Raw genomic sequence first — 25,670 nt, 5'->3', positions numbered from 1 at the left:
CAAACCCCCCCCCCCCCAAAAAAAAAAAAAACAACAACAAAAACTGGGATGCCAGTCAAGGTCTGAGTACAGCTTCCCATTGCACAGTTATGGTGACTGCAAATAGTTAATTAGCTGTCACATCATCTGCATCCAGCTACAGAGTATATCTTTCCATTCCACCTATGATACATAACTCAATTAAGCAGACATGATTTTCAGAGAAGTTTTTATACAGTTCCTAGTGCCATCCTGACTTCTTCATGACGTTAGCTCAAGACTAAAACATGCCCTTCCTTCTAGATAATGAAAAGTATCTCCAGATCAGTCTAGCTAATACAGCCATCTGCTAGCAACTCCTAATGGAGTTGGAGTATGGAGCCTCTCAACAGCTCTTGAGAGGAGTCTCAAGATTTCATATTTACACTCAAGGTTTAATTCAAGGTTTAAGCTTGAATTTGTCACTTCTGTTGTTGCTTTTCCTGAGACAAAGTATTTACTCTCCATTGAACTTTCAAAACAGCGCACACAAAAGTGTAGTTTTATAACTGTCTGTAATCTTTGATTATTGTTGCTAATTCAACAAAATGATTGTTGGCTGTGCAGTTGTCGTTTTTTTTTTTTGTAAATCTTGTTGGCTTTGGCGCCATGGCAGAATGTTGTGAGAGGCTCTGTTGGGAATCCTCACAGATCCATCCATGTGTGCACATCCCCCCTGATGATATGATTGTTAATTGTTGAAAAAAAACCCTAAGTGTTGTTACTGAGTGCAAGATGTCTCAGTTTAGACACAATAATTGTAGCATATTCCGAGATTCTATTAATGTTTAGACATTAGACGATTGAAGTACAGCATGAAGCTTTTTAATATTTCTGAGCTCATTAAAATTTTACCAGAACAATCTACCAGTTCATTTGTGCTAACAGTTAATTTCTCTTTGTCTTGCAGGATGGAGGTCACAGGATTCCAGCTCCCTGCAGTGATTTGAGGATTAACCACACCCTTGGGAAAGAGAGACAGTGCTTATGTTCACCATAATGGCACCTGTGTGTGCAGCCAAACTAAGGGCTTGGCTCTTCATGCTGTTCATTTGGTTGACACTACATACCAGCATGCTTCAGTTTGCTGCAGCCACGATACAAGGGTACCTTGGAGACACAGATATGACATGCCCGTCTGTATGCAGGTGCGATGAGGACTTTATTTACTGTAATGATCGTGGTCTGAACTCCATTCCATCGCTGCCTCCTTCTGCGTCCGTCCTGTACCTTCAAAACAACCACATAAACAACCCAGGCTTGCCCATATCCTTGGAGCACCATCTTGCTGTCCGTGTGGTCTACCTCTACGATAATGAACTGGATGAATTTCCCATGCACTTGCCACCATCTGTGCGTGAACTCCATTTGCAGGACAACAACATCCGCACTATTCCTCGTACCGCACTGGCTAGGATGCCGTTGTTAGAGAAGCTCCACTTGGATGACAACTCAATTTCTACTGTCTCTATTGAGGACCAAGCCTTTGCTGATAACCCGCGGCTGCGCTTGCTTTTCCTTTCACGCAACCACTTGTCCAGTATCCCCTCAGGCCTGCCTGCTTCTCTGGAAGAACTCCGTCTAGATGACAACCGGATCTCAACTATCCCAACCCATGCCTTCCGAGGCCTGAACTCACTTAGATGTCTTGTCCTGGATGGGAACCTTTTGGCAAACCAGCGCATTGCTGATGACACATTCTCTCGCCTTTCCAACTTGACCGAGTTATCTCTAGTCCGCAACTCCCTCCAGACCCCACCTGTCAACCTACCCAGTGCCCATCTGCAGAGACTGTCTTTACAGGATAATGCCTTGACTCATATGCCACGTGGTTCACTGGATGGCATGCGTAGGCTGCAGAGGCTGGATCTGTCAGGAAATAACCTGACCACACTGCCAAAAGGACTGTTCAAAGATCTAGACAACCTGAGTCAGCTGCTGGTGCGAGGAAATCCTTGGCACTGTGGCTGCAACCTGCGCTGGCTGTATGACTGGCTGCGTGCCCGTGGTAACTCCATCACTGTCAGAGGTCTAACTTGCCATGGGCCTGACAGGGCGAGAGACATGTCTTTGACAGACCTGACAAGTGAGATGGAAGAATGTGAGGTAGTCAGATCAGGGTCCAGAGAAAAAGGGGGCATAGGTGGAGCTGAGAGCTCGACCACCAACATTCCTCCACAGGGTTCTCTCTTCACCCTTCGTTCAAAGCGTCCAGGTTTGGGGTTTCCTGACTCCGGGCTAGACTACACTCTTAGCAGCAGTGGTGTCGGGAAGAGCCTGGCCCTGAACGTGAAGCCTCTGTCACACAATAGCATCCGGGTCACCTGGAGTGTGGCACAGCCCAGCTCTTCCTTTAGGTTAAGCTGGCTTCGACTTGGAACTGGGAACACCATGGGATCAATCACAGAGACCCTCGTCCGGGGTGACCATCGAGAGTATCTGCTTACCTCGTTGCAACCACGTTCTAACTACATCATCTGCATGGTGCCCCTACCTGCCAGTTCAGAAAGCAAAGGGATGATTCCTGGAGATGTTGACTCCGATGAAGCTCTGGTTTGTGCAAAAGCTGAAACGTCAGACATCAGCCCAATGGAGGAGGAGGAAGGTCAAGACTCACGGCAGATGACAACGCTACCCCTGGCAGGGATCATTGGTGGGGCTACTGCCATTGTATCTTTGGCTCTTATTTTTGGTGTCTTTTGTTGGTATGGACATAGGACTGGACATTTGTGCACCCGTGACCACTATACTCGCAGCAGCTCCAGAAAAAGTAAAACCTATGATGATTACATCGAGTCTGGCACAAAAAAGGACAATACCATCCTAGAAATCCGTGGCCCAGGGTTCCAGATGACGCCAATGGCTGCTTGCCAGCCAATGCAGCCAAAACCCTTACGAGAGGATTACATCATTCATACCATATTCCCCTCCAATGGCACTGGCTTGTATAAAGGTACCAACAATGTTTCTAATGCAGGACATGGCTCCAACCGTGGCTATAGAGAAGGAGGAATCCCAGATATAGACTACTGTTACACATGATGTACTGTACCTGATTCTCTTCACAGTGTTATTGGTAAACTGTATAGATGCACAATATCCCTTCGCATGGACACTGAAGCACCCCTCTGTGCCTTCTTCTTCTGGTCTCCCATTCCAAATGACCTGCTGTTTGCTCAACTGAGAGTAGTATATGTGATGAACTGGAACTGAAACTGTGCAGGAACAGTTCACTGCAGGAAGCAGCAGCCAATGCTCCAGGTGTAAATGCACAGCTGAGTGTTTTCTTCACCATCTTAGTAATGGCCTGTGTATGTTTCCTTTTCTGCTCTTTCCCTGTGACATGTAAGCAAAGAATGTATCCTCTGTGGAAAGGTCAAACTTAGCAAACTTAGCAGGTAGAGTTCCTCTTTCACACACAGGAGCCACACCAGTCAGCTCAAGGACCGGTGAGAAACAGACATTTTTGGTACTCATTTCCTGCTCACCGGTCATACACAGTATGTAGTCTTATCAACTCATTGTTCCAAATGCCTCAACTATATTGATGTGCCCTACCAGCTATCCAAGGAAAGGGCTTTGTAAAGCTGTGAATTGTTCGATTTCAAACAACCCAATAACCACTTGTCTTAAAATAGGCTTGTTATTACCTTATTAAGTAGTTGGCAGGGTGAAGATCTTATAAGGGCTGGTCAGCCTTGGTTATAGCTCTTGAGGTCATTCACCTGAGATCAGTATTGTAGTGCTGCACCGGATAAAATGCAGCACGAGTGTGTAGATAATTTCCTTTGGTACCGACTGGGCTGTGTTTGAAAAATGCTTTGCTATTTTTTATCAGTGGTTTGTTTAGTAATGAAATCCTGCACAGCTCTCTTTATTTATTTATTTTGTTCCCAATGTGATGGTTTTTGTCTCTGCTAAAACAGCTTTTTTTTCTTTTCGCCCCCGTGTTTTTCATTATTGATGAATCCCAGCTTCTGATGAAGACTGTGGCTTTGTTTCTTCTAAACAAGTGCAGAAAATATACCGATGGCTGTCTCCTGGTTCATGTTCTGTTAAAACCAGCAGAGTGAATTCTTGATTGTGACTATTCTTAACATTATGTCATTTTTAAAAATTAGACTCCGCCCAAAGACTAAGCATGTCAGCCTGCTGAGACAGTAATGATCAACCTCAGTCCTTCTTTTCCGATGTTGTGCCTGTGTGCGTCGCCTGTGTGCGTCACCTGTGACTTCAGTCGGTGGCTTTTGGTTGTAAAATGTTTCTCCACATTCTTAAAGTTAAGACAGCTTTTGGTTTGTTTTTTTCAAAGCACCCAGACTGAACAAAATACTAATGTGGAGTCTCTTTGGGGAGGCAGACTCTTGCGAGTGAACTTCAAAATTTGAGGGCAAGAACTGTGAGCGCAACTGAGAGTTTAAACCGCAACACTGTTGACCTACACTGTGGGGCGGCGGCCAAGCTGTGTGGGTGGGTGGATGGACAGGTTGGGCTGGCAGCAGGGTGACTCCTTGGCGATGGGAGATCATTGATGTTTGTTTTAGCAACGTTAAAAGGCCTCCACTCGATCCACCTCGTTTATTACTGAGCAGCACTAAAAATGTAAATGTATTAGCACTTAGCAGGGAACAGGGAAAAATGTAACGACAGGCACGGGGAGACGGAGGGTAAAGAAACATCTCCATGCGCTGACGAAGACGCAGGATTGATGGCTCTGGCACAGTGAGGATCACCCATGCATAAATCTGTTTGGCATATTAGCTTCTACCCTTGGATTTAATATTGTCCATCAGTTGTTTACCACTGTGTTGCTCTCAAAGGGGACACCAATTGTGCTTCCTTGACTATTGTGTCTGGCAGAGTTTTACACTGTTGTCAGACAATATGTCAGTGGAATGTAATTATTATTTTGCACCCAGAATCACCGGCTTTAAACAAATAACATCTTACTGGCCTGGCTAAATTTTGTTTCGGGGAATGTTGATATAGTGTAATTGCTATTTTATATGTGGGTCTATTTAAGATGCATACTTCCTCATCATTTGTATAAATAAAACAAAACAAAACAAAACATGGCCACAGTCACATAAATATTTTTTCTGATGAAATAATAAAAAGTAATGGTGCCATTACTTTGCGTAAAGAAAAAATGAAAAAAAAAAATCATGTGAACCTGAAAAATATGTGGACTTTTCTTTATAAATTCATCTTCAGAGGGGATCAATAAAAGTTTTATAATCTTGTTATTACTGCAACCTATCATTTACCTTATGCCAGGGGAGCCATTGGTGGGGAATAAAATTCTATTTGAGCAAGCTGGCTTTTATGCACGAATTAGACCTACATTTTTCTTGCATTGGATGAGGGCGCCGAGTACTCCTGGGATAATCAGCTACTACCTGAGTTTGAGACACTCGGAGAAAAGAAAAGCAGAGATAAAATGGAGCAGAGAGGAATCAACAAGCTGCTGCCCGCAGTGACTTTATGTTTGCATGCAGCCTGGAACGCCACAACACCGAATGTGCTCAACTCTAAATTAACAACTTCATCAAAACACTTCAGATGAAACAGAGTAATCAGTCTCTGCTGGGCTGACATTTTAGTCCAGTTGAAGGACTTTGAGCATCAGCTGGATGCCCTTCACTTACCTCTGGATTTCATCTGCCTGATCCAGCCTCTTGCTAATTTAGTCGAGAATAACAAAGATGTTGCATTTGCAATACAAATTACTAAGTCAGTCAATTAATGATTAAAAGATAACGACTTTAAAGAGCAACACTGGGGTGAAAAGGAGCCTTTGGTTGAAAGCATATTCAACAATACCCAGGATCACAAGAACCTGTGCCCTTACAGCACGAGGCAGTGGTGCCGTGGTGTACTAGCACACTTTGTTCACTTTCACATCTCTGCAGAAACTTGAGAAAATACACCACTGGACAGCAAAACCTCAGGAGGGATAAGTTGTTCTTAAAGCAAATCGCTAATTAAATTCAACTTTTTTTTACATAGCGCCATATCACAAAAGCAGTTGCCCCAGGGTGCTTTTATTGTAAGGCAAAGACCCTACAGTAGTACTGGGAAAAGCCAGAGTTAGGGGAGGGAGAAAAAAACATACAGTGTCAATCTTCCGTTAAAACAATCCCCACATCCACTCTGTGCTTGTGTGAATGACAGAAAGCACAGTGTTTGCTAGTTCTATTGTTTCAAGCTGCAGACCATGAAAAAACAGTGCACATTTACCTCGTTTGCAGGTAACCAGTCTCCACCGATTGAGTATAAATGGAGAAGCTATTAGCAGCCTTTGTATACCCGCAGTCATGTGGAGTTTGACTCTCAAAAGAAGGCTTATCTCTAATGTCTTTGGTGGACTAACAACACCCCACGAACCTGACATATGCAGATATTCCAAAAGAAGACACCCTCCTTTTGTTACTCTGCTGTCGCAGTTTGGGGATTTGCTTTCTTTGCCTTCTTCTATACTGCTTCAGTTTCTTGCTGACACACATTTGACTGCCACAGAACTGCAGTATGCTGCTATTTGTTAATGTTTATGCCCATGGGAGTGCAGAGGGTCTGCGAGAGATTTAATGAGTGTTTCCATAGATGAACAGAGTGACAGCTGTTGCAAAGCATTGTGAAGAGCAGTATCCTCCAAGCAGAATAACAGAAGTTGATTGGATTCACCTCTCCTTGACATGCTGTTGCTGTGAGTCAACCTAATAAAATATCATTAATGCTTAAACATATACGTTTTATTCATACTGCATCTCTTAGATTCTGAATGACACTTTTGAACTTTACTTCTCCAGTTGTCTTTTCCCTTTGGACAGGTATAATTAAAGTAAAGCTTACATGTTTTATTAATCAAAAACAGCTAAATGCATTTGGAACACAAAGCAAGCCTGGTTTTAAAGGGAAACTCTATCAAGTTTTCAATGTCAGTTGGGTTTGGAAATAAGTGAGCCTTACCATACGTCCACCAAGGCTCACAGACTGAAGCTACATTGGCTGCTACTAGAGCAGTCTTGTTTTAAAGACTTATGTCGAGCATTTTAGCTGTCATCGTCATGTTTTTCTAAACCATGCATCTTTTTGCAGCTCCTTGTAAATCACAAGATAGCCAATGATATCCATGGCCCATTAGCTACCACTTGAATTAGCAACTGAGACCAGCTCATTAAACTCATTAGGAGAGGAAAGACTTCAGTACAGCTGGACTTCTACTTGCAAGTAGAGCAGTTTCCCCCTGCTGGCTATTAAAAAGAATGCAGTTTTAAAGCTAGGAATGCAATGCAATGCGTCACAGAAACTCAAGCAGGGGTAATTCTAAGGGTAAGGATTGATTTGGAAACTTGCATATAAAAGAATGCAAGAGAGAGAAAGAGGAGGCCTACTGAGCAAACTGGAGCTCTAACACATTAAGCTGTTTTAGAAATACCTTAACCTTTGCAGGCTTTAAAGGAGAGCCATCACTTCACCTTATATCACCCAGAAAGGCTTTACTGCCAACAGTACAGATGTCTATACTGCTGATCTCGGACTGTGCAACCTTCTTTTGAACAGCTTTTGTGCTTCTGGAAATGAAAGAGTATCCTATTGTCATGGTCAGCCGGATCACAATTCAAATAACAGTGACCTGAAGGTTGGGCCGTAACCTATTTCTTGGCTCACTTCTAGACGATTTAAGACCAGTCTCTGTAAATCTCATTGTGTTCTTGCAAAAAAATGTGAGGGGAATGAAATATGAGAAATACAATATTGAAAATGAAGCCAAAGGGGGATATGGCAAGGGAATAGTGGAGATAGTGGAAATGTTGGCGCTGGGAGCTGTTGAAGAGTCTCAAAGCAGATGGGCTTGCTTGGTTTCTAATGCAGACGCTTTAATAATGTTTTCACAAGACTTCAAGAGTTAAGAGTTGATCAGTCTGATCATCGTAGATAGGCATTATATAATACTGCGGGATTTTGGAAGGAACGCCTTGTCTAAGCTCCTAAAATCCCGAGGCATGGCCTTGTTGATTCGAACAGTGCAGACACAAATTGTACTGATGACTCTGCAGGTGAAACTTTTTCCTAAACTTTTCTAATTTTGTCTTCTTTTTCTTATTAAAAAAAAAAGTTCTAGACTTCAGTGCGGTGCTGTAGCTACAACTCTGCACTAAAGATGACACCCATATCCAGTCTTTGTCTTCTTTGCCCGTATTCACAAAATATAATCTAACACTAACACCGATGTGGCAGCCAGAAATCACAAACTGTCAACAAAATTCAGCGGTATGACGGTTTGACAGCCAAAATAACAGAGATTTGAAGTGCGTAGATTAAACTTTCCTCATCTTAGAGGCAAGTGATTTAAGTGACTATCAATTGGAGCAACGGACAGAGTTGACTGACAAGGAAGTGGTGTTAAAGACATTTGACAATGTCCACTGTCAGCTACAAATCTCAGCAGAACTCAATATAATAAACAGCTCTCACCCTGTGAGCTGGTGTAGAAATTTTACATAAGAGCAGCAAAGGAAGATGGAACATGTAGTACTACATGCATCAGCAGGGACCTAATTTTGATGGCCCAGAAGGAAGGACCATTGACAAGAATGTCGCAGGAAACCCTACAGTACTAACTCCTGGATTGCCAATTCCCTCTTGACACTGATGGTGCTCCAGCAGCCTTGGTGTCAGCAAACAAACAGACAACTGCAGATTGGGAGCCAGACATAATCCGTGTCCCAGAGGGACGTGGCTGAGCTTGTTAGCTAGGGCTTACTGGTATGAGTGTGGAATGAAGAGGATGTCAGTGCTTTATAGGAATTGCTCTATATCTTCTTGAACCTGTCTTGACTTCAGCTGAGCTCTAATGCTGGTTCATCATTGAAGCTGCATACTTATCCAAAGTTATGTAAAAAAGCACAAAAAAAGAAGGTTTTTGTTGTTGTTTTAAACATCTTACAGCATGCTCTTTTTTGCAGTTACCCTGTGACTTTAATTTATTTAGGTAATAATGCTTTAGATGCTTTATTACTGCACGATGATCTTACAGCAATATTACATTAACTCACTCATGTTGTTCTCATCTGTTTCAAGGTTTCAGAGGCAGTCGCTCAAGATGCTCAAACGTTCTGCATTATTTCCTTGCCTTGCTACTATTAAGCTTGCATTCTTTTTAATTAGCTAATGTGGGAGATAAATGGAGACATAATGTCTGTGCGTAGGTGTGAGAGATTTACTTCAGGAGTGGATTTAAGCGGAGCATTATCAAAGACAAATTTGCTGCTGAGCAAATCTACTGTAGCTAGCATAACATCTGTTTGAAGTGAGCTATTTATTCTGGAGTGGTAGTAATCACTGTGATGTGGCTCAAATTACTGAGGTGCTGCTCCAGAATGGAATAAAATTACATTTTGCCAACCAATTTAGCGTGGCTGTTTCACAATTAGAACAGGAGGATATCACTGACACAGTTGTTCTATATTGAGGTCGATAGTAAATACATTCTATAGCAGCCACTTAATAAAACTAATACAATTACAAAAACGTATATGTGCATACTGAAGAATTTGTGCAACTTGGAGAGATTAAGTTTTTGGCCTTTCTTTATGAAAAACATCCTGCTTAATAGGGACTGGACCTGATGTGGGCAGGTGCAGACAGGCAGTCAGACTATATTTGCCTCAGTGTGTGAGCCAGTGCACTGGATTTTGTTTTAAGTGCACTAATGAAGAAAATCTTTATATTTTTTCAATATTTCTAGGAAACTGGGGTTTTGCTTGTTTTGTTTTTTTGTAGCAAGGATGCTATTGTGTGATTAACTATAGATTAACTATAGAATAGAATTTATTCGATTCCTTTACAGGATGAGCTTTGTTCCCCCCAAAATGACGATTATTTCAAAAATGACACTTAAAACTCAGCAGTCAAAGGTCATTGTTGATGAAATTCAAGGTGAGTAAATGACACTTTCATTGTTTTAGCTTGTTTGATGGCCATTTTAGCATCTATTAGTTTTCAGTAATCTGTAGCATGTTAGCAGCAATACTCTGCTTTAGCAATGTCCCTTTCAGGATCATCAGGTCCAAATGTCAGTCTGTCCAATACGTCGGTTTAATTAAAACCTAAAATATTACAGAATCCTCAGTGGTTCTTTCTGTTCTAACATGCTAAACTAAGGTTGTAAGTAAGGGCTTGTATTGAGTTATGCTATACATCAGCATGCTAGCACTGTACTTATGCATGTTAGCATGCTGTTAGGATTTAGCCCAAAGGTTCCTGGCTGGTGACCACAAACTGGTAATTGTGGTCACGTCACTGTTTAATCTTAATGACAGCTGGGAAAGTGAAATTTTCTTAAAGTTGCAATGTAGCTGAACTGATGCTAACAAGCAGTGAATTTTTGACCTTTCAGACTCACCACCACCATCATCACAGTATAGCATTAGTCTTGTTAAAAGATAGCTGCTTTCCTCTTCTATATGTTCAGTCATTTATTGTTTTTTCATCTCTAATTTCTTTCACATTGTTTTACGTGATTTCTTCACATTGCTTGTTGGCTTCTATAGAATAATTAATTTCTCCGCTAATCTCATTAAGACATGTGACTTAAAATCTGCTTCATTAATGACCAATGAATGCCAGGGATGTAAGCACAGACAAAATTCCACAAAAAGGACATTGTGTAAAATGTAATTAAAAACAAACTATTTTTCAATTTTATAATTTAAATTATTTTTTATTTATTAGATGACAACTTTAAGAAGCACATTTTCTATTTGATCAATATATATCAAAGAAACCTGTGATGGAACCACGTAATATTCTCTTTTTCAACAACAATCTGTAAATGTCTGGAAACTCAGGAGAGCAGCTTCTGGACATTTCGGAGAGGAATGTTGTGCCATTCCTGTCTGATATAGGACTCTAGCTGCTCAACAGTCTGGGGTCTTCTTATGCCATATTTTTCATTTCATGATGTGATAAAACTTTTCGGTTGGTGAAAAGGTTGTGACTGCAGACATGCCAACCTCTGCCCATTATTCCAGCCCCAGACTCTTCTACTTAGTCTAAGCCGTGCTGTTGTAATAGGTGCAGTATGTGATTTCACATTGTCCTGCTGAAATATGCAAGCACTTGTCTGAAAAAGGCCTAATCTGAATGAGAGTATATATTGCTTGGAAACCTGTATACACCTTTCACACCTTCATGTATCTTTAAACACTGATGGTGCCTTTCCAGCTGCCAGTACCACAGGCACTGATGCACCCCCATACCATCAAAGATGCTGGGTTTTCAGCTGAATGCTGATAACAAGCCAGATGGTCCCTCTCTTCTTTAGTCCAGAGCCGTATGGCTACAGAACAGTTTTCCACTGTGCCACAATCCATTTTAAACGAGCTTTGGCCCAGGGAAGACAACAGCCTTTCTGCATCACATACACATATGGCTTTTTCTTTGCATCACAGAGCTTTAACCTTCATTTGTGGATGGCACTGCGAGCTGTATTCACAGACAGGGATGCAGTGATTTCAGTGACAGAATCATTCCTGTTTTTAAAGCAGTACCACCGGAGGCCTGAAGATTACAGGTGTCCATTATTGATCTTTGGCTCTGTCACTTGTGAATGTAGATTTCTCCATATTCTTTGAATCTTTTGATCATATTATGCACTGTAGATGATGAGATATCAAATTTCACAGTTTTACATTGAGGAACATTATTCTGAATCTCTTCCACAATTTGTAGACACATTTTTTTGCAGTTTGATGAACCCCTGCCTATCTTTACTTCTGGGATGCTCTTTTTATACCCAGTCGTATCACTGACCCCAAAAAAGTTGATTCTGTTCAACTGGATGTAGCGTTTTCAGTGGGAGAAACGTTTCATTGCACATCCAAGTGACTTCTACAAAAGTGAGTTCAAAAAAGTCACTCTGAAGTTTATTTTCATGAAATAGGGAAATGTCTTATTTTAAACTTTTGATATGCTTTCTATGTTCTAAGGTGAATTTAAAAATTGGTTTAAGAGATTTGAATTCTGTTTCTATTTAAATTTCACACAGCATCCCAGCTTTATGGGAATTGCTGGACTCCAATTGTACGCCCCTAAAGAGCAGATGGTTTCTCTAAAATCCCCGGTCTGATCCCAGACCAGGACTGGGATATGAGATATTCTGAAGCTGAAAAGGGAGAAAGAGAGATCAAGATGCAGTTACCTCGTGGCTTTTACTGAAGGCCATAGAGGCACATCTGTCATACTGAATGAGTGACTTGTACCTTGGCTGAAACTGGTATTAATAATCTACTATTGTAATAAAGTTGATGTGTCGTGGTGTCTTCTAAGTACCTTAGTATTTGAACTCAAAGGCCATGTGATGCAGTTTGCTCAGTAGCTATCAATAGTTATTTTTCTTGACTTATGACATTCAGCTCATCCCTTAACACTTTTATAGCTCAAATAAAAGGCAAATGTTATTTTGATGCAACACATAGTGTCACACAAACAGGAAGTAACTCTTTTGCTAAATCAAATGTCAGTTTCTACAGTACAGCCTCCCAGTTGCTTTCAGTGTGATGGACATTTCCATGTCAGCCCAGCTCTTGACACCATTCTGTTCCCTTGAACCATCAAAGTCATCATTATACAACCACGTGTAAATATCTACTTTCTTTCTTGCTACATACATTTTCATACACTGAGATATAATTCATGTTTGGCTGTCACATTTATATTTAAAGATACAGCCGTAACAAAGAGTGTAGTGTGGGCTGAAACATTTTGGCAGTGGGTGTTTCTCTGCTGCGGTAAGAAGAAAGTATAATAGCCTCAGGAGCTGAAAAGCTTTATCTGGTTCTGTAGACGGCCTTACCAACATTTAGGAAGGTCCGTCTGTCAGTTTTATCTTTTGGCCATGAGTCAGAGAAACAGTTGTGACAAATTGACAGTGACTACTTACCTTTTTTATCATGAGTTATTATCAATCCATGACACATCCAGGGGAGTGTTCAGTTTTAATTATTTGAGACTTGAGTGGTGCTCTGATATTGTCAACAAAGCCATTCTGATCAAGCACCTCGAAGATACTGACACATCACTTTAATGATTCACTTAATTTTGCTCTGAATGAACATATCCATTATACTCATTAAATCACTGACACCAGCTGTGCAAAAAAAAAAAAGAAAAAAAGAAAAACTCTCTCTTCTCAGGTTTGACTCGTATCCATTAGTCTTTATTTTTCTCATCAACAGAAGGTGTGGCTGGTGATTGTTAACTGTGCTTTCATATTGAACGGTTAAGTGCAATTTGATATTGATTACAGTAAGTCACAGATCCCTCATCGGCTCACAGACAGACACTGGTAACATGATGTATTAAAATCATGCAGCACTCTGCTCAACCAGGCAGATGCACAGGCCCGTCTTACGTTTGCCAGTGAACATCTAAATGATTCAGAGTAGGTTTGGGAGAAAGTGCTGTGGCCAGATGAAATCAAAATCGAGCTCTTTGTGAGTATGACCCAAAGAGCATCATCCCCACAGTCTAGCACAGAGGTGGAAACATTATGCTTTGGGACTGTTTTTCTGCCAAGGGTACAGGATGACTTCACCGCATTGAGGTGCCAAAGGACGGACATGGTACTGTGAAATCTTGGATGTACTGTACTTGAAGCCCTTTCCTTCAGCCAGAACACTGAAGATCGGTTGTTGATGGGTCTTCCAGTATAACAATGACACCAAATATACAGCCAAGACCACAAAGAAGTGGCTAAAGAAGAAGCACATTAAGGTCATGAAGTGGTAGCCAGTCTTCAGACCTCAGTCTTATAGAAAATCTGTGAAGCTTCAAGCAGCAGCCAGGAAATGTGCTGGATTTAGAGAGTTTCTGTAAAGAGGAGTGGACCAAAATCTGTCCTGAGACGTGTGCAAACCAACATATAAAACATCTCCAGCCTGGGGATCAAATACTTATTTCACTCAATGAAATGCAAATCAATTCATAAATTTTATGTATTGAGTTTTTCAAACGTTTTGGTTGATATTCTGTGTCTCCCTATTAGAACAAAACTACAATAAAACATTAGAGACTATTCATTTCTTTTTAAGAGAGAGAAACTCTTCAGCTGAGGATCAGATAATGAATTCCTTCATTCATTTCCTCCACAGTATGTTTTTGGCACTTCTGTGTTGGCTTCATTTTTCAGGTCTGGAGGTTGATGCTAGGTCATAACATGAATCAAAATCCCGCATTCTCCTCCTATCTCAAAATATGATAAGTGTAACAACAACACTCTGCTTCTTCTCCAAGAATAAACAACATTTGTGGTGCAGGATTTGATAGACTGGGTTCAAACATTCAGCCCAGTGGTGAGCAGAGGATGCTAATAGCAGGTCAAGCACACAAGTTTCCAGAGAATGAGGCAGCACAGCCCTTAGGCAACAGTATAATCAGACATCACTGAGTAATTCTGTCTCAGTAAAAAGGACGGCCATCTGTCTGTCTCAGTGGAAAAGGAAAAAATGGCTGAACAAAGGATTTCAAAGCCAACTTTTAATGGCGTTCTTCAAAGATATATTCACTACATTTTATGGTGCAAAAAAATCTTTGGAAGAAGTGATGGACTTCTTAACCAGAGTTCTAGCAACATAAGATACTCTTTTCAACTTCAGTCGTCAACAGCTGGATACAGAGATATGATATGTAAGTCATCTGGCCTGGCGTAGGAACTCTGGTCCGTTTTTCTAAGCTTCTGTACACCCTGTGTTCTTTGTGGGCCTCAACTTGTATAACTCCAGTGTGAAAATACTAGAAATCAAGTACCTTACTGTCAATTCTTGCCAGGTAAGTCGCTTGATGTGTCACAGACATCGGTGTGGTGATGAGCTGCCAATTTATCATCATGCCATAATCAGGTCTTTGTGACATTTTGTGACATCCTGCTCAAGGTCTCTAGCATTTCTTGTCCATCACAAGTGCCTCAAGCTTTATCGCATGCTCACCAGGATCTCCCACCGAGGAGTGTCAATTTAATTTACTGTCTCATAAAGCTGAGCCCTTTGAGACTTTAATGGTGATTACAGGCTATTCAGAGAACCAATAACAGCTGAGAGCCGGGATGGGGAGGGTACCTTGGTCCTCTGCACACCTCCACTCCCCTTCAGCCAGGGCACTTAATCTTTACACCCTCTCTGTCTTCACGGCTGAAGCCAAACATCAGCCTTTACTTTGTCAGATCCAGGCTGCTTTCCTTGTGTCTTATCTTGATTTCACAGAGTTTCTCTGTATTTACCTGCAGAGCCAACATCTCTGCTTTTATCTGCTATTTAAAGAGATCTGCATAATGTGGTGCAATATGCCAATGTTGCACTCTGGATTTGCGTAGTGCTGGTGTTCCTTTAATTGGTTGAAGATGAGTTTTTTTTTTTCTCCTAAACACTGCTGGTGATGGTGGGGGTAATAATAGTGCTGATGAGAGATTCCTTGGTGAAAAACATTGCTTTTTTAGCTGATACATGGAACTCTGAGGAATTTGCTGCTGCTCAGAGCAGTATAGAGAATGCAGCAGGCATCTGTCAAAAAAGATTACTCCTTGGAAAATGTCTTTTCTCTGTCAGCCTCTGTGTGTTTTCTTCACTGTCAGTGAGTGGGAGAGAATGTCGAGCAGCCAGGCAAAGAAAAAGAAAGAATCACACAATATTAAACCGTCCATTTTTATTTGTTCTTTGCAATGATTTTGCTCAATAAAGTGCTCTATTTGCTAAACTGCATTAAACACATGGGAAGGATTTGTGCAGTCTTAGTATATGCATTACACGCCTGGCCTGAGTCATTTTTGCAGCAGTGATGTTCTACATTTCCTACTTTCCTCACTCAGCTCAGTGATGAGAACAGTCTAAGTGCTTGGGACCTCTCCGTCTTTTATAAGATTACCGGGTCCAAAATTAAATAGAGGCATGTGCAAAGGTTAAAGGGCCGGGGAAGAGTCAGGCAGGGTTGAAGTAATGTCACTGTCGCTCTGCTGCTTTATTGAGAAGAGCACAGACAGAACCTCCATCCCCTCCCTCCAAACAGCACACACACATTCAAACACATGCATTTCCCTTTATTGATTAGTTTGGGGGGAAAAAAAGGTTTAAGGTCAGCAGGCATATGTCTAAATTTCTTTGTCTCTCACACTCCATTTGTCTCTGTCAGGTTCAATCCTCTCCTTCCCTCATCAGGGGCCCGTGCTTCATCCATATATCTGCGACTCCCCTCCCCCGACCCACTCCCTCACACTCTGCGGTTTCTTTGTGTCCATCTCTTTGCCCTTCACTTGACATACATAAATCAATCAGTCAGTCCAATTTCATTCAGAGCAAAGCCTGATGGATTTGCTTCTGAGCTGCCGTCCTGATAAAGTAACAGTATCCAGAGTGCAATTATGTTCTGAATTAGATGATGTGATTATGTGACCATGGATTCGATTTTGCGTCATTTTCACTAATCACGCGCACACAGAGAAAATACAAGCACATGCAAACAGATACATCGCATTGGGAAATGCAAACATATAGCTCAAACTCAGAAATGGGGTAAACAGGATTGTTTTTATTTTGGATTTGCTGGAATGCTTCAAGAGGAACAAAAACAACGGCGCATTGACACAAAATTGAATTCAATTCAGTAAAGTTAAATTTGCTCAGCCAATAATGTTTGCATTCTTTTTATTCACAAGCTTAAATCTATGTTTTCAAATGGATGGTAGTTTGCAGTGGTTTATATCATCTATTATACAACATATTCATATATTCACATGTACAAACATTTACCTTTAAATATCCTGAATGTCCAACTTCACATCACTGGAAGGATTTCATTTGCATGTCTTTCATAAACAGAGCATGTGGGAAATTGTTTCCTAATGGAAAAGGTTTTACATAAGATTACAGCATTGTGTTGAGTCACCTTTCATTTCTTTATAGTTTTTTTTCCTTCAGACATTCTTGTAATGTTTTATAGTGGCCTTTAGCAATAGTTCTACAGGTACAGCAGTTAGCACATCTCAGCGTGTTGTGTAATGTGTCCTTAACAAAATCTGAGGACAAAAGTGGGAGAGCCAGGTCTAAATAACTAATCTACAGCAGATCAACAGTATCTGAAAGTCATGCACATAAGAAACAAAATGACAAAGATCAAGCAAAGACCTGGATGTGGGCCTCGACAGAAATGGTCCCAGTGGAAGGGTGTCTGTCAAGAAGTTTAAGTAGCCAAATTACACAAGAACTGGACTGTACAGGAAGACTGGATGTACAGCAGTGAGTGTGTACAGTCATCTGTAAAACGTGTTGGAGACTGTCTTGGTTTGTGGCTGCAGTTCAACCAGTGGAACTGGGAATCTTAACAAATTGATGGAATTATGAATGTAGGAAAGTGCCATTTTATTTTGATCCACCATGCAATGCCATCTGAAAAGTGTCTGTTTGCAAAGCCTGAATGGCTAATTTTCCAGCATGACAATGAACCCAAACACATACCTTAATAGAAAAACACACTTTGGAACACTATTAGTCATGGACTGACTTCCCCAGAGGTCTGACCTTAATTTTACTGAAGCAGCGTGGGATCATACTGACAGAGAACAGAACAAAAGGCAGCCAACATCCAAAGAAGAGCTTTGAATTCCCCTCAAGAAGCCTGGAAAAGTATTCCTGAAGCCTCGTATCCTGATGCATGCTCAATAATCATCCTGAAGCCTACTTAAAGAAATGACAAGAAAGCTGTCTAAGAGAGTTCAGACTGTGTTGAAGAGTGGTCATATTAAATATTGACTTTCAAGTTCATTAGAATTGTACAAATTCTGTTTTTATCATATATATTACATTTCCATATGTGCTTTTCACATGCTTTAATAAATAGCTGCATATTTTTCCATTTCTTTGCAAAATATAAAGAAATGAGGGGTGGCTCAAAACTTTTGCACAGAACTGTACTTGATTCTGCTCAATAAAGTGTTTTATACTCATAGTGTCTTTACTTTTGGTTCATTTTTATTTTTTAAATTACTTTTTAAAACTTATTCTTGGTTTTTATACTTATCAAATACAACTGAATGAAGAGAAATTAACATTGCAAACAACAAACAAAAATTGGCTTGGGTCTCAGGAGGATAGGGCAAGAGGTGGGGTACATCCTGGAAAGATCAAGATTTATGGGGCTAATACACAGAGACAGACAACCATTCACGCTCACACCTACAGACGGTGCAGAACCTGCAATTAACCTAACATGCAAGTCTTTGAGCAGTGGGAGGAAGTCGGAGCCATGCAGGCTCGGGATAAACATGAAAACTCTACACAGAGAGGCTCCAGCCCACCAGTGGATTTGAAGCCAAGACCTTTTTGCTGTGAGGTGACAGTGCTAACCACTGCACCACTGTGCAATCGGCCACACAGTGTGTTATTCACAATCTAAAAAAAACTCTGTGTTATCTGCAGGAACACACAGAGTTTATTTTTAATATGTGGATTTGTTTCTATTCCACAGTGCAGCTGCAAGACTTACAATTAAGGTTAGATTTATAGTTCAGTCATAATTTGGTGTACAGAAAATTGTTGTCTAGGGTCCAAGAAACTGTGACAAATCTCGAGCTCTGATGATTAAATCTTCTCTTCCATGTTACAGACCTGAACCTGCCATGCACGCTGCTGAAACAAAGCTATTTGTTCATTTAAATGGTGTTTGGATTTCTTAATTAGTATTTCTTTAGTAATGTAAATGTAGAAATATTTAAAATAACACAAAAACTTCACAGTGACACAGATAAATCAAAGAAGCTATGCCTGAGTCTTAACACTTTCCCTCAAAGATAGGGCTGATAACTGATCAATAACTGCCAGACTCGATCAATCAATGTCCCCCAGCCTCGCCCAACTAAACGCTCTTTCGCTGTTTCAGACCGAGCTACATCAGCTCCAGGGGTGATTTGTCCTCCAGTGCCTCTGTCATTTGTCTTTAGATTTCCCTTCCATCTGATAGCTCCAATCTTTTCAAATGCCCTTTCCACATGCCCTCATACCCCCTGTCAGTGATTTATACTCGTCCCTGGTTGTCAGCAAGGGCACTACAAGTCCATACTCATTTGCACAAAGTCATTAAATCTCATTTTCATATTTTTATTTTGAAGGAATTATGCAGCTTGCCACTCGTGGTGATACAGTCCCACATGTATCCAAAGTTGTTTAATAATGCTGCTTCAGAAAACCACCCAGACACACAAGTGTGTGGATGAGAGTGAACTGCTCCACTTTTTTAATCTCCTTGTTGATGCAATTTCACTAAAATTAATTAGAAGAACTTAAGTTGTAAGTGAGAATTTAAAGAAAAAAGACATTTCAATTCTATGAGGAATAGCGGCTTGAGCCTTATACAGCACATGCCAGTCTCTTTCCTTGACATTTTTTACATTGTGTTTGTTTTGGGGGAGTTTTATTTTTGACTTTTCATTTTCTCATTTTACTCTCAACGCTTCCCTCTGCAGGCAATTCACATGTGCAGTGAACTGTGAAGGAAACAATTTGTATCCTCATTCTCAAATACATCCATGCCCATTTACACACGCAAGCATACATGCATCTGTAAAGACAAAAAGTCATTATTATGCATGAGCAGGCAGCATCATGCCCGCAGGGATGTCATTACCATGCATTTAAAAGCTGCTTGTCAGGGCAGGATTGAGATCCGTCATGGTGGCCAATGTGGAAGATGTGAAGTCGCTTTACTTTTTAAAGCAGAAGCTCTGATTTTTCTTTTCTTTTATTGTTTTTTTTGTTCGCAACTGATGTCCATCTGAAATGATCAAGTATTCTACGCACGTTTGTTATTGCTGTATTTCTTTACTCCCATTTGCATTCATGATATATTACTAAACCAAACTGAAGCTCAAACCGCTGGGATCTACAAGAGTAAATGAGCACAGACAATCATTAATCAGCTATTCAAAAAATGCATGCACAAACATAGGGCGATAATCTATATTGTGCAGCCTGGTTTGATGATGAAAGGTTAATGTCTTTATCTGGCGTTATAGCTGATTTCTAATTGATAGAAAATGCAGGAAATCTATCTATCTATCTATCTATCTATCTATCTATCTATCTATCTATCTATCTATCTATCTATCTATCTATCTATCTATCTATCTATCTATCTATCTATCGATTGATTGAATTATATAATTAGTTTAATTGTACAGTCAGTATTATGAAAATAGAAAGGGAAGACAAATTTATTTCATCAGTCAGACACAAGCCCCTGGAGAGCAGACTAGGAGAAAAGGGGAAAGAGAAACAAAAGGGAGGGGTGTGTGTGTGTGTGTGTGTGTGTGTGTGTGTGTGTGTGTGTGTGTGTGTGTGTGTGTGTGTGTGGGTGGGTGGTTGGGTGGGGGGTATAATGGTGTTATCGTTTCATGAAAAACGCTGCTTTTAATCTACATCTCAGATGCCATACTCCAAGTATTCTGTATCATGAGTAATTTTTGAAGTAGGAAAAAAACATGTCGGCTAGTGCCAACATTTGGCCCAGGGTCTGTAACTTATGTCTGTTTGGCATAAGCGCCAAAGAGGGTTGTGATTAGAAACAGATTTACAAAACAAAGCATGGCTCATGCTAAGGTTTATACTTATCACTTTAGTACATTTAATTACCGATATGACAACATTCAGCTTTTTACAAATCATTCTAACAGGGTAGTCCTGTGCGCTTCGACGCAGCAGATGGCAGTATACGCCAATCGGTTTGTTTACAAAAACACACGAAGAAGAAAGAGAAGCGGAAGAGACGTGGCACATAAACAGAAGGAGGAAGGAAACAGTTTTACTGATGACAACCTCTGGAGCCGCCTTCCATGTGAATTCAGCAAGGAAGCTTAAATGACAGGCGTACCACATCACCTAAAGCGAAAGCGACTCGATTAATGTCTGTCTGATAGGTAACGTCAGTAATTATTGTCTATATTTGAACTTCGTCAACTCAAACAGCTAGCTAGTTTAGCTCGCTAACGCTGCTTTACCCGGTAACTTCCAGTTGAGCTAGCAGCTAGCCGCTGTTAGCTCAGTTAAATGTTAGAATTAAGCTGTGGCCGGGTGTTACAGCTGTCAAGACGTGTTAGTTGATATCTAAAAAGACGTAGATGCTGAGCAGCTGGGTTTCCGAATTACTTATGGGAAGTTCCCACGTCCAAACACTGCGTGCAACTATTACAGATAAAGAAATGAAAAGTACTGACAGTAAATACAATGAGTAGCATCTGTTGCCGTGTTTGAGTGGTATATTGCTCATATATAAATTGTGGCACGTTGACAGAAGAACCCCAACCTTTAAACTGCGTTATAATATCCAAAGAGTGTTAGGTTTGTTTGGGACAGTTCATTTGCTGACTGTGATATGACAGCAGGATGACATCAGCGAAGTAGTTATGAAGACCACCCATGCTTCAACCTTTGTACTTACTATCACCTAGCTAGGGCAAAACACTCAGCAAACGTCACTTATATTTAATAGAATTCTAAATTCAGAAAAGCTGAAGTCAAGTTTACTTCAGCCCCTGCAATACTAACATCGTTTGTAACTCTGTATGGAACTATGTATGAAGTACTGTAACATATCAACATAAGATCTGTTCTTTGGAACTCCTGATCCCAGGAGGAAACAAAGATTCTTTGGGGAATATATTTGGTTCAAACCAAATATATATGTTTCTCTTTGTGACTGAGAGAGCAGACAAAGCTAGCTCTTTATAAATTAAATTTGTATTAAAACCATTACATATTTTTCATGCCAGATGTTGAATAGGTTTATTTTCTTGAGCACAACATAAGTTAAAACCCGACTTATTACTTTTTTTTTTTTATTCAGGAGGATTTCTACACTCAATGTCAGGAATTTTGTCAAACATTTCCTGTCAGGAAAACATCAACAAATAAAGTTCTGTCATTTTTTGTCTCTAAGCTGTATTTAAAGTGCAGCTGACCTCAGGATAACTAGATTAAATGTGAGCCTTTAAAAGTCTCATGTTTTACAGGCATGCTTCATGTTTGTAGCTTCTGCTCATAGTAAAATGGAGTATAGCCTTGAAGTTACAAAATGACAATTGTGATCCTCAGTCTGAGCTCATGCTTTTTTTTGGAGTCCAACACAAACTACTTGTTTGTCCTCAGCAGATTGCAGGTGGCCATGGGTCTCTGCAAGTGTCCAAAGAGAAAAGTGACCAATTTATTCTGCTTCGAACACCGTGTGAACGTGTGCGAGCATTGCCTTGTCTCCAATCACAACAAGGTTAGTGGGTGAACGCATGGTGTCACGCATATTTGTGCAAAACTTGTAGCATCACAGTAACCTTTTTTGTTTTTAACATTTTCTCCTTCAGTGTATTGTGCAATCATATTTGCAATGGCTTCAGGACAGTGATTACAACCCCAACTGTACTCTGTGCAATAATCCGCTCGCTGCACAGGACACTGTCAGACTAATCTGCTATGGTGAGATTCAAGTTTCTTTTCCTTCTTTTCCAGCAGTTCATTGTAAGCAGAACAGCAAAGATTAATGGAATATTTAAAAAAAAAAAAAAAAAAAAATTGTGCTCATAGCTTAAATAAATACGATTCTGATCCTATCTCTGCAAAGTGAAACTTTATTTTTCCCTCACAGATGTGTTTCACTGGGCATGTCTTAATAACCTGGCATCTCGACTGCCCCTCCATACGGCCCCAGCAGGATACCAGTGTCCCACCTGCCAGGGTCCAGTTTTCCCCCCTACCAACATGGCCAGCCCAGTTGCTGATGTGCTGAAGGAACAGTTGTCATCTGTTAACTGGGCTAGAGCTGGTTTGGGGCTGCCACTGGTAAGTCGTTGTTGTGTAATCTCCCTTTCGTCGTTGTATCCTGAAAACCAATAAAGTAAAAAAGCATACACAGCCATTCTTAGCATTTTCTGGTTGTATTTAAATATCAAGTTTACACGTGTGATGCTCTGAGATAATGAAGCGAGTGATGTTTGACTATCTCAGATTGAGGAGCCTGTCCAGGTCCTTGATGAGACTGCATCTAATGATGTCACAGATTATGCAGACTGGTCAACATTTGATTGTAAGCCTTACTCCGTTTCCTTCTCCGTTCTATTTGAAGTGTTTTCATTTGTAATAAAAGTAGCAAACATCAGATCAGATCAGCTGTCTCTCTTTTTTTTGTGTGTGTGTTTCTACAGCACAAGAACAAAGCAACATGTACCCCAGCCATTCTTACACCAGCAGCGCACCATCTAATTACATCTCACCTCCACAACAGGGAGACATTGGAGGTCCTCATAAGAATGGGGATCCAAACATGCAGGAGCACTCTATGATCAACTTTACTACTGGCACCGCCGGTGACACTATCACAATACACACAGGTACAGTGCTCAGAAAGCCCTCCCAATCTGCTCCCACTCTCTGCTTAGACCTTCCACCCTTTTTTGCCAAACAAAGCTAAACTTTTCATAAGCATTCTCATAAATGCCAAAATGCATTCAGGGTATGAAACATAAGTCCTTTTACCACCATCTGACTTCCATACCCAACCTCTTCAACCCCAAGTTTCCCCAAGTGCTGTCCTAAAATGTCTTTGTACAGACAATGATTAAGATTCTAGTGGTGACAGTCCACAATGCTGTGGAGCAGTGCGTCAACCTTGATGCCTAAATTGGGCCAAGAAATTGAAATTTACAAAATTGGGCCAAGATGCCTGTCCGTTATTTCTCCCCCATTCGTCTCTGTGCTGCGTCCTCAGGGACAGCCATGATAGCAGCTGGAGGACGTGTCATAAATTTCTCCTGTCAAAACTCTATCCATCCATTTTCTTCCAGCTGTCCAATTCAGGGTTGCATGGGGGGAGCTGAAGCCTGTGTCGGTTGTCAGGGTGAAATGAGCAGGTACACCTTGAACAGGTCACTAGTCCATGGCAGCGCTAAAGTAGAGAGACAGCCAACTATTCACACTCGCATTCCCACCTACAGCCGGTTTAGAATCACCAGTGTACCTGGAGAGAACCTGCACATTCCACATAAAAAGATCTTAGCTGGCTAATCGGTTTGAGCCCAGAACCTTATTGAACTCAGTAGCTCAAAATATAATATGAAAGCAGTTTTCCTTTCTTGATGAGACGTGATCCTTTTCTTTCCTCCAGCGTCATCACCGAGAAAGGTCTATGACACACGGGACGGTGGTCACAGCTCTGTGACACAGATCGACTTTGATGACGACAAGTATCGGCGGCGACCAGCGTTAAGTTGGTTTGCTCAAATACTCAAGTTAGTATTATATGACAGCATTTTGGGACAGAGACTTCTTTATTTGCTGTGACAGAAAATAATATGGGAATGTTCTTGTGATCTTTCCAGGAACCGCACTGGTGGAAAGCGGAGCTCTCTTTCCTGGAAACAGCGCGTCTTCATGCTTCTGCTGGTCGGAGTTCTGGGATTCTTTACGTTGATAATCATCATGGCTAAACTTGGACGCGCGTCGGCTGGCTCAGACCCAAATTTAGATCCTCTTCTTAACCCCAACATCCGTGTGGGGAAAAACTAATGACATGCAGTGACCCCTTCTTTTTCTCATGCGTTACACAACGTATGCCTGTGTAGAAAAAGAGCTGAAACTGGACTACTATTATAGGGTTAGCTCACCAGAGGGTGCTGTTTACCCACTGGGAAGAGGCTGTACTTTATAGTGGAGGCAATCCCTGATTTCTCTCTGTTACACAGGGCCATGGACCTGGGGACGTGACCAAGGCTTGGTGTGTTTTGGCAAAGGATTTGGTAACTGTTGCTTTGATAAAGAGGGGCAGTATTTGTATAATATTTGTCACTGATCTCTATAATTTGATTTTCTCTTTTTTGTTTTTCTTTTTCCTCAAGTTTACTAGAAACTAAACACTGTTGATGTTGAAAGAACATCTTAAGCTGGCAGAAATGCCAGAATGTAACAAAAAAAAGCCACCTTTACCCAGATGTAAACAGATTCCAGTTACAGGTTTGTTTTTGAGGGTTGTGAATCTCTCATTGAGAAAATGTTGCCCTCATAACTGGAGTTGTACCCCACACATAATACACAACTATTTACAAGTGTCTGCATTACTCCTGAAAACTGAATGCTTTGCTTTTAGATTTTCCATACATACCGTGTGTACATTTTTTCCTGATGTTTTTTTGACTGGCCATTAAATAGAAATGCTCCAGAAAGGCAGTATTTTTTATTTTATTTTATGGTGATGTATTCTGCTGTGCGCAACAAAAATCATGCGTGAGCTATGTTTGAAATGCCACTTGTATAGCTTCAGCGGGGATGTTATATTGCACTTTATAGTGTCGTATATCAAACGTATTTATTATCTTATTGCCCAGTTTTAATGAACCTCCTGCTGACTGCTGGCGATGCAGACCAGTGATTTTAAGAGTAAATAAGATCCCACATAAATGACAACATTTCTGGATGATTTCTCCAGCCTTCAAAGAGCAGGAAGAAAGGAAAAAACAACTGCAGGCAGACAGCCTGCAGGAGTGCGTCTTCTCTTCTACAGTATCTCACTGTGACAAAACACTACATATAGAGTACATCTGTTCTAATAAATGGTGACTTTGAAAGGTT

General features: G+C 40.8%; 2 protein-coding genes across 3 annotated transcripts in view; both read left to right on the top strand.

The window, feature by feature from the left end:
• The window catches only part of flrt1a (fibronectin leucine rich transmembrane protein 1a), a 42,677-nt gene extending 37,413 nt beyond the window's left edge, over positions 1–5,264 (top strand). Inside the window, exon 3 of the mRNA XM_085469827.1 lies at positions 929–5,264. Coding sequence (XP_085325953.1) covers positions 1,006–3,060 — 2,055 coding nt within the window. The 5' untranslated portion in view covers positions 929–1,005 and the 3' untranslated portion in view covers positions 3,061–5,264. The remainder of the gene's footprint in view (positions 1–928) is intronic.
• Positions 5,265–20,790: 15,526 nt separating this feature from the next.
• On the top strand, positions 20,791–25,670 carry zfpl1 (zinc finger protein-like 1). 2 transcript variants are annotated; one of them, XM_085469825.1, is made up of 8 exons: positions 20,791–20,977; positions 22,209–22,323; positions 22,415–22,526; positions 22,696–22,889; positions 23,055–23,133; positions 23,252–23,437; positions 24,211–24,334; positions 24,425–25,670. In XM_085469825.1, the coding sequence occupies exons 2-8, from the start codon at positions 22,222–22,224 to the stop codon at positions 24,609–24,611; spliced, it is 984 nt and encodes a 327-aa protein (XP_085325951.1). In that variant the 5' UTR covers positions 20,791–20,977; positions 22,209–22,221; the 3' UTR covers positions 24,612–25,670. The 2 variants fall into 2 exon arrangements, with proteins under 2 accessions (XP_085325951.1, XP_085325952.1); XM_085469826.1 differs by having other exon boundaries at positions 22,206–22,323.

Source organism: Copadichromis virginalis, linkage group LG10, assembly GCF_057382275.1.
Source record: "Copadichromis virginalis isolate Kocher_CV1m ecotype Utaka linkage group LG10, C_Virginalis_male_GT1.1, whole genome shotgun sequence".
NCBI classification, from domain to species: Eukaryota; Metazoa; Chordata; class Actinopteri; order Cichliformes; family Cichlidae; genus Copadichromis; species Copadichromis virginalis.
The sequence above is the reverse complement of the archived record's forward strand: the minus strand, read 5'-3'. Positions and strand labels throughout refer to the sequence as shown.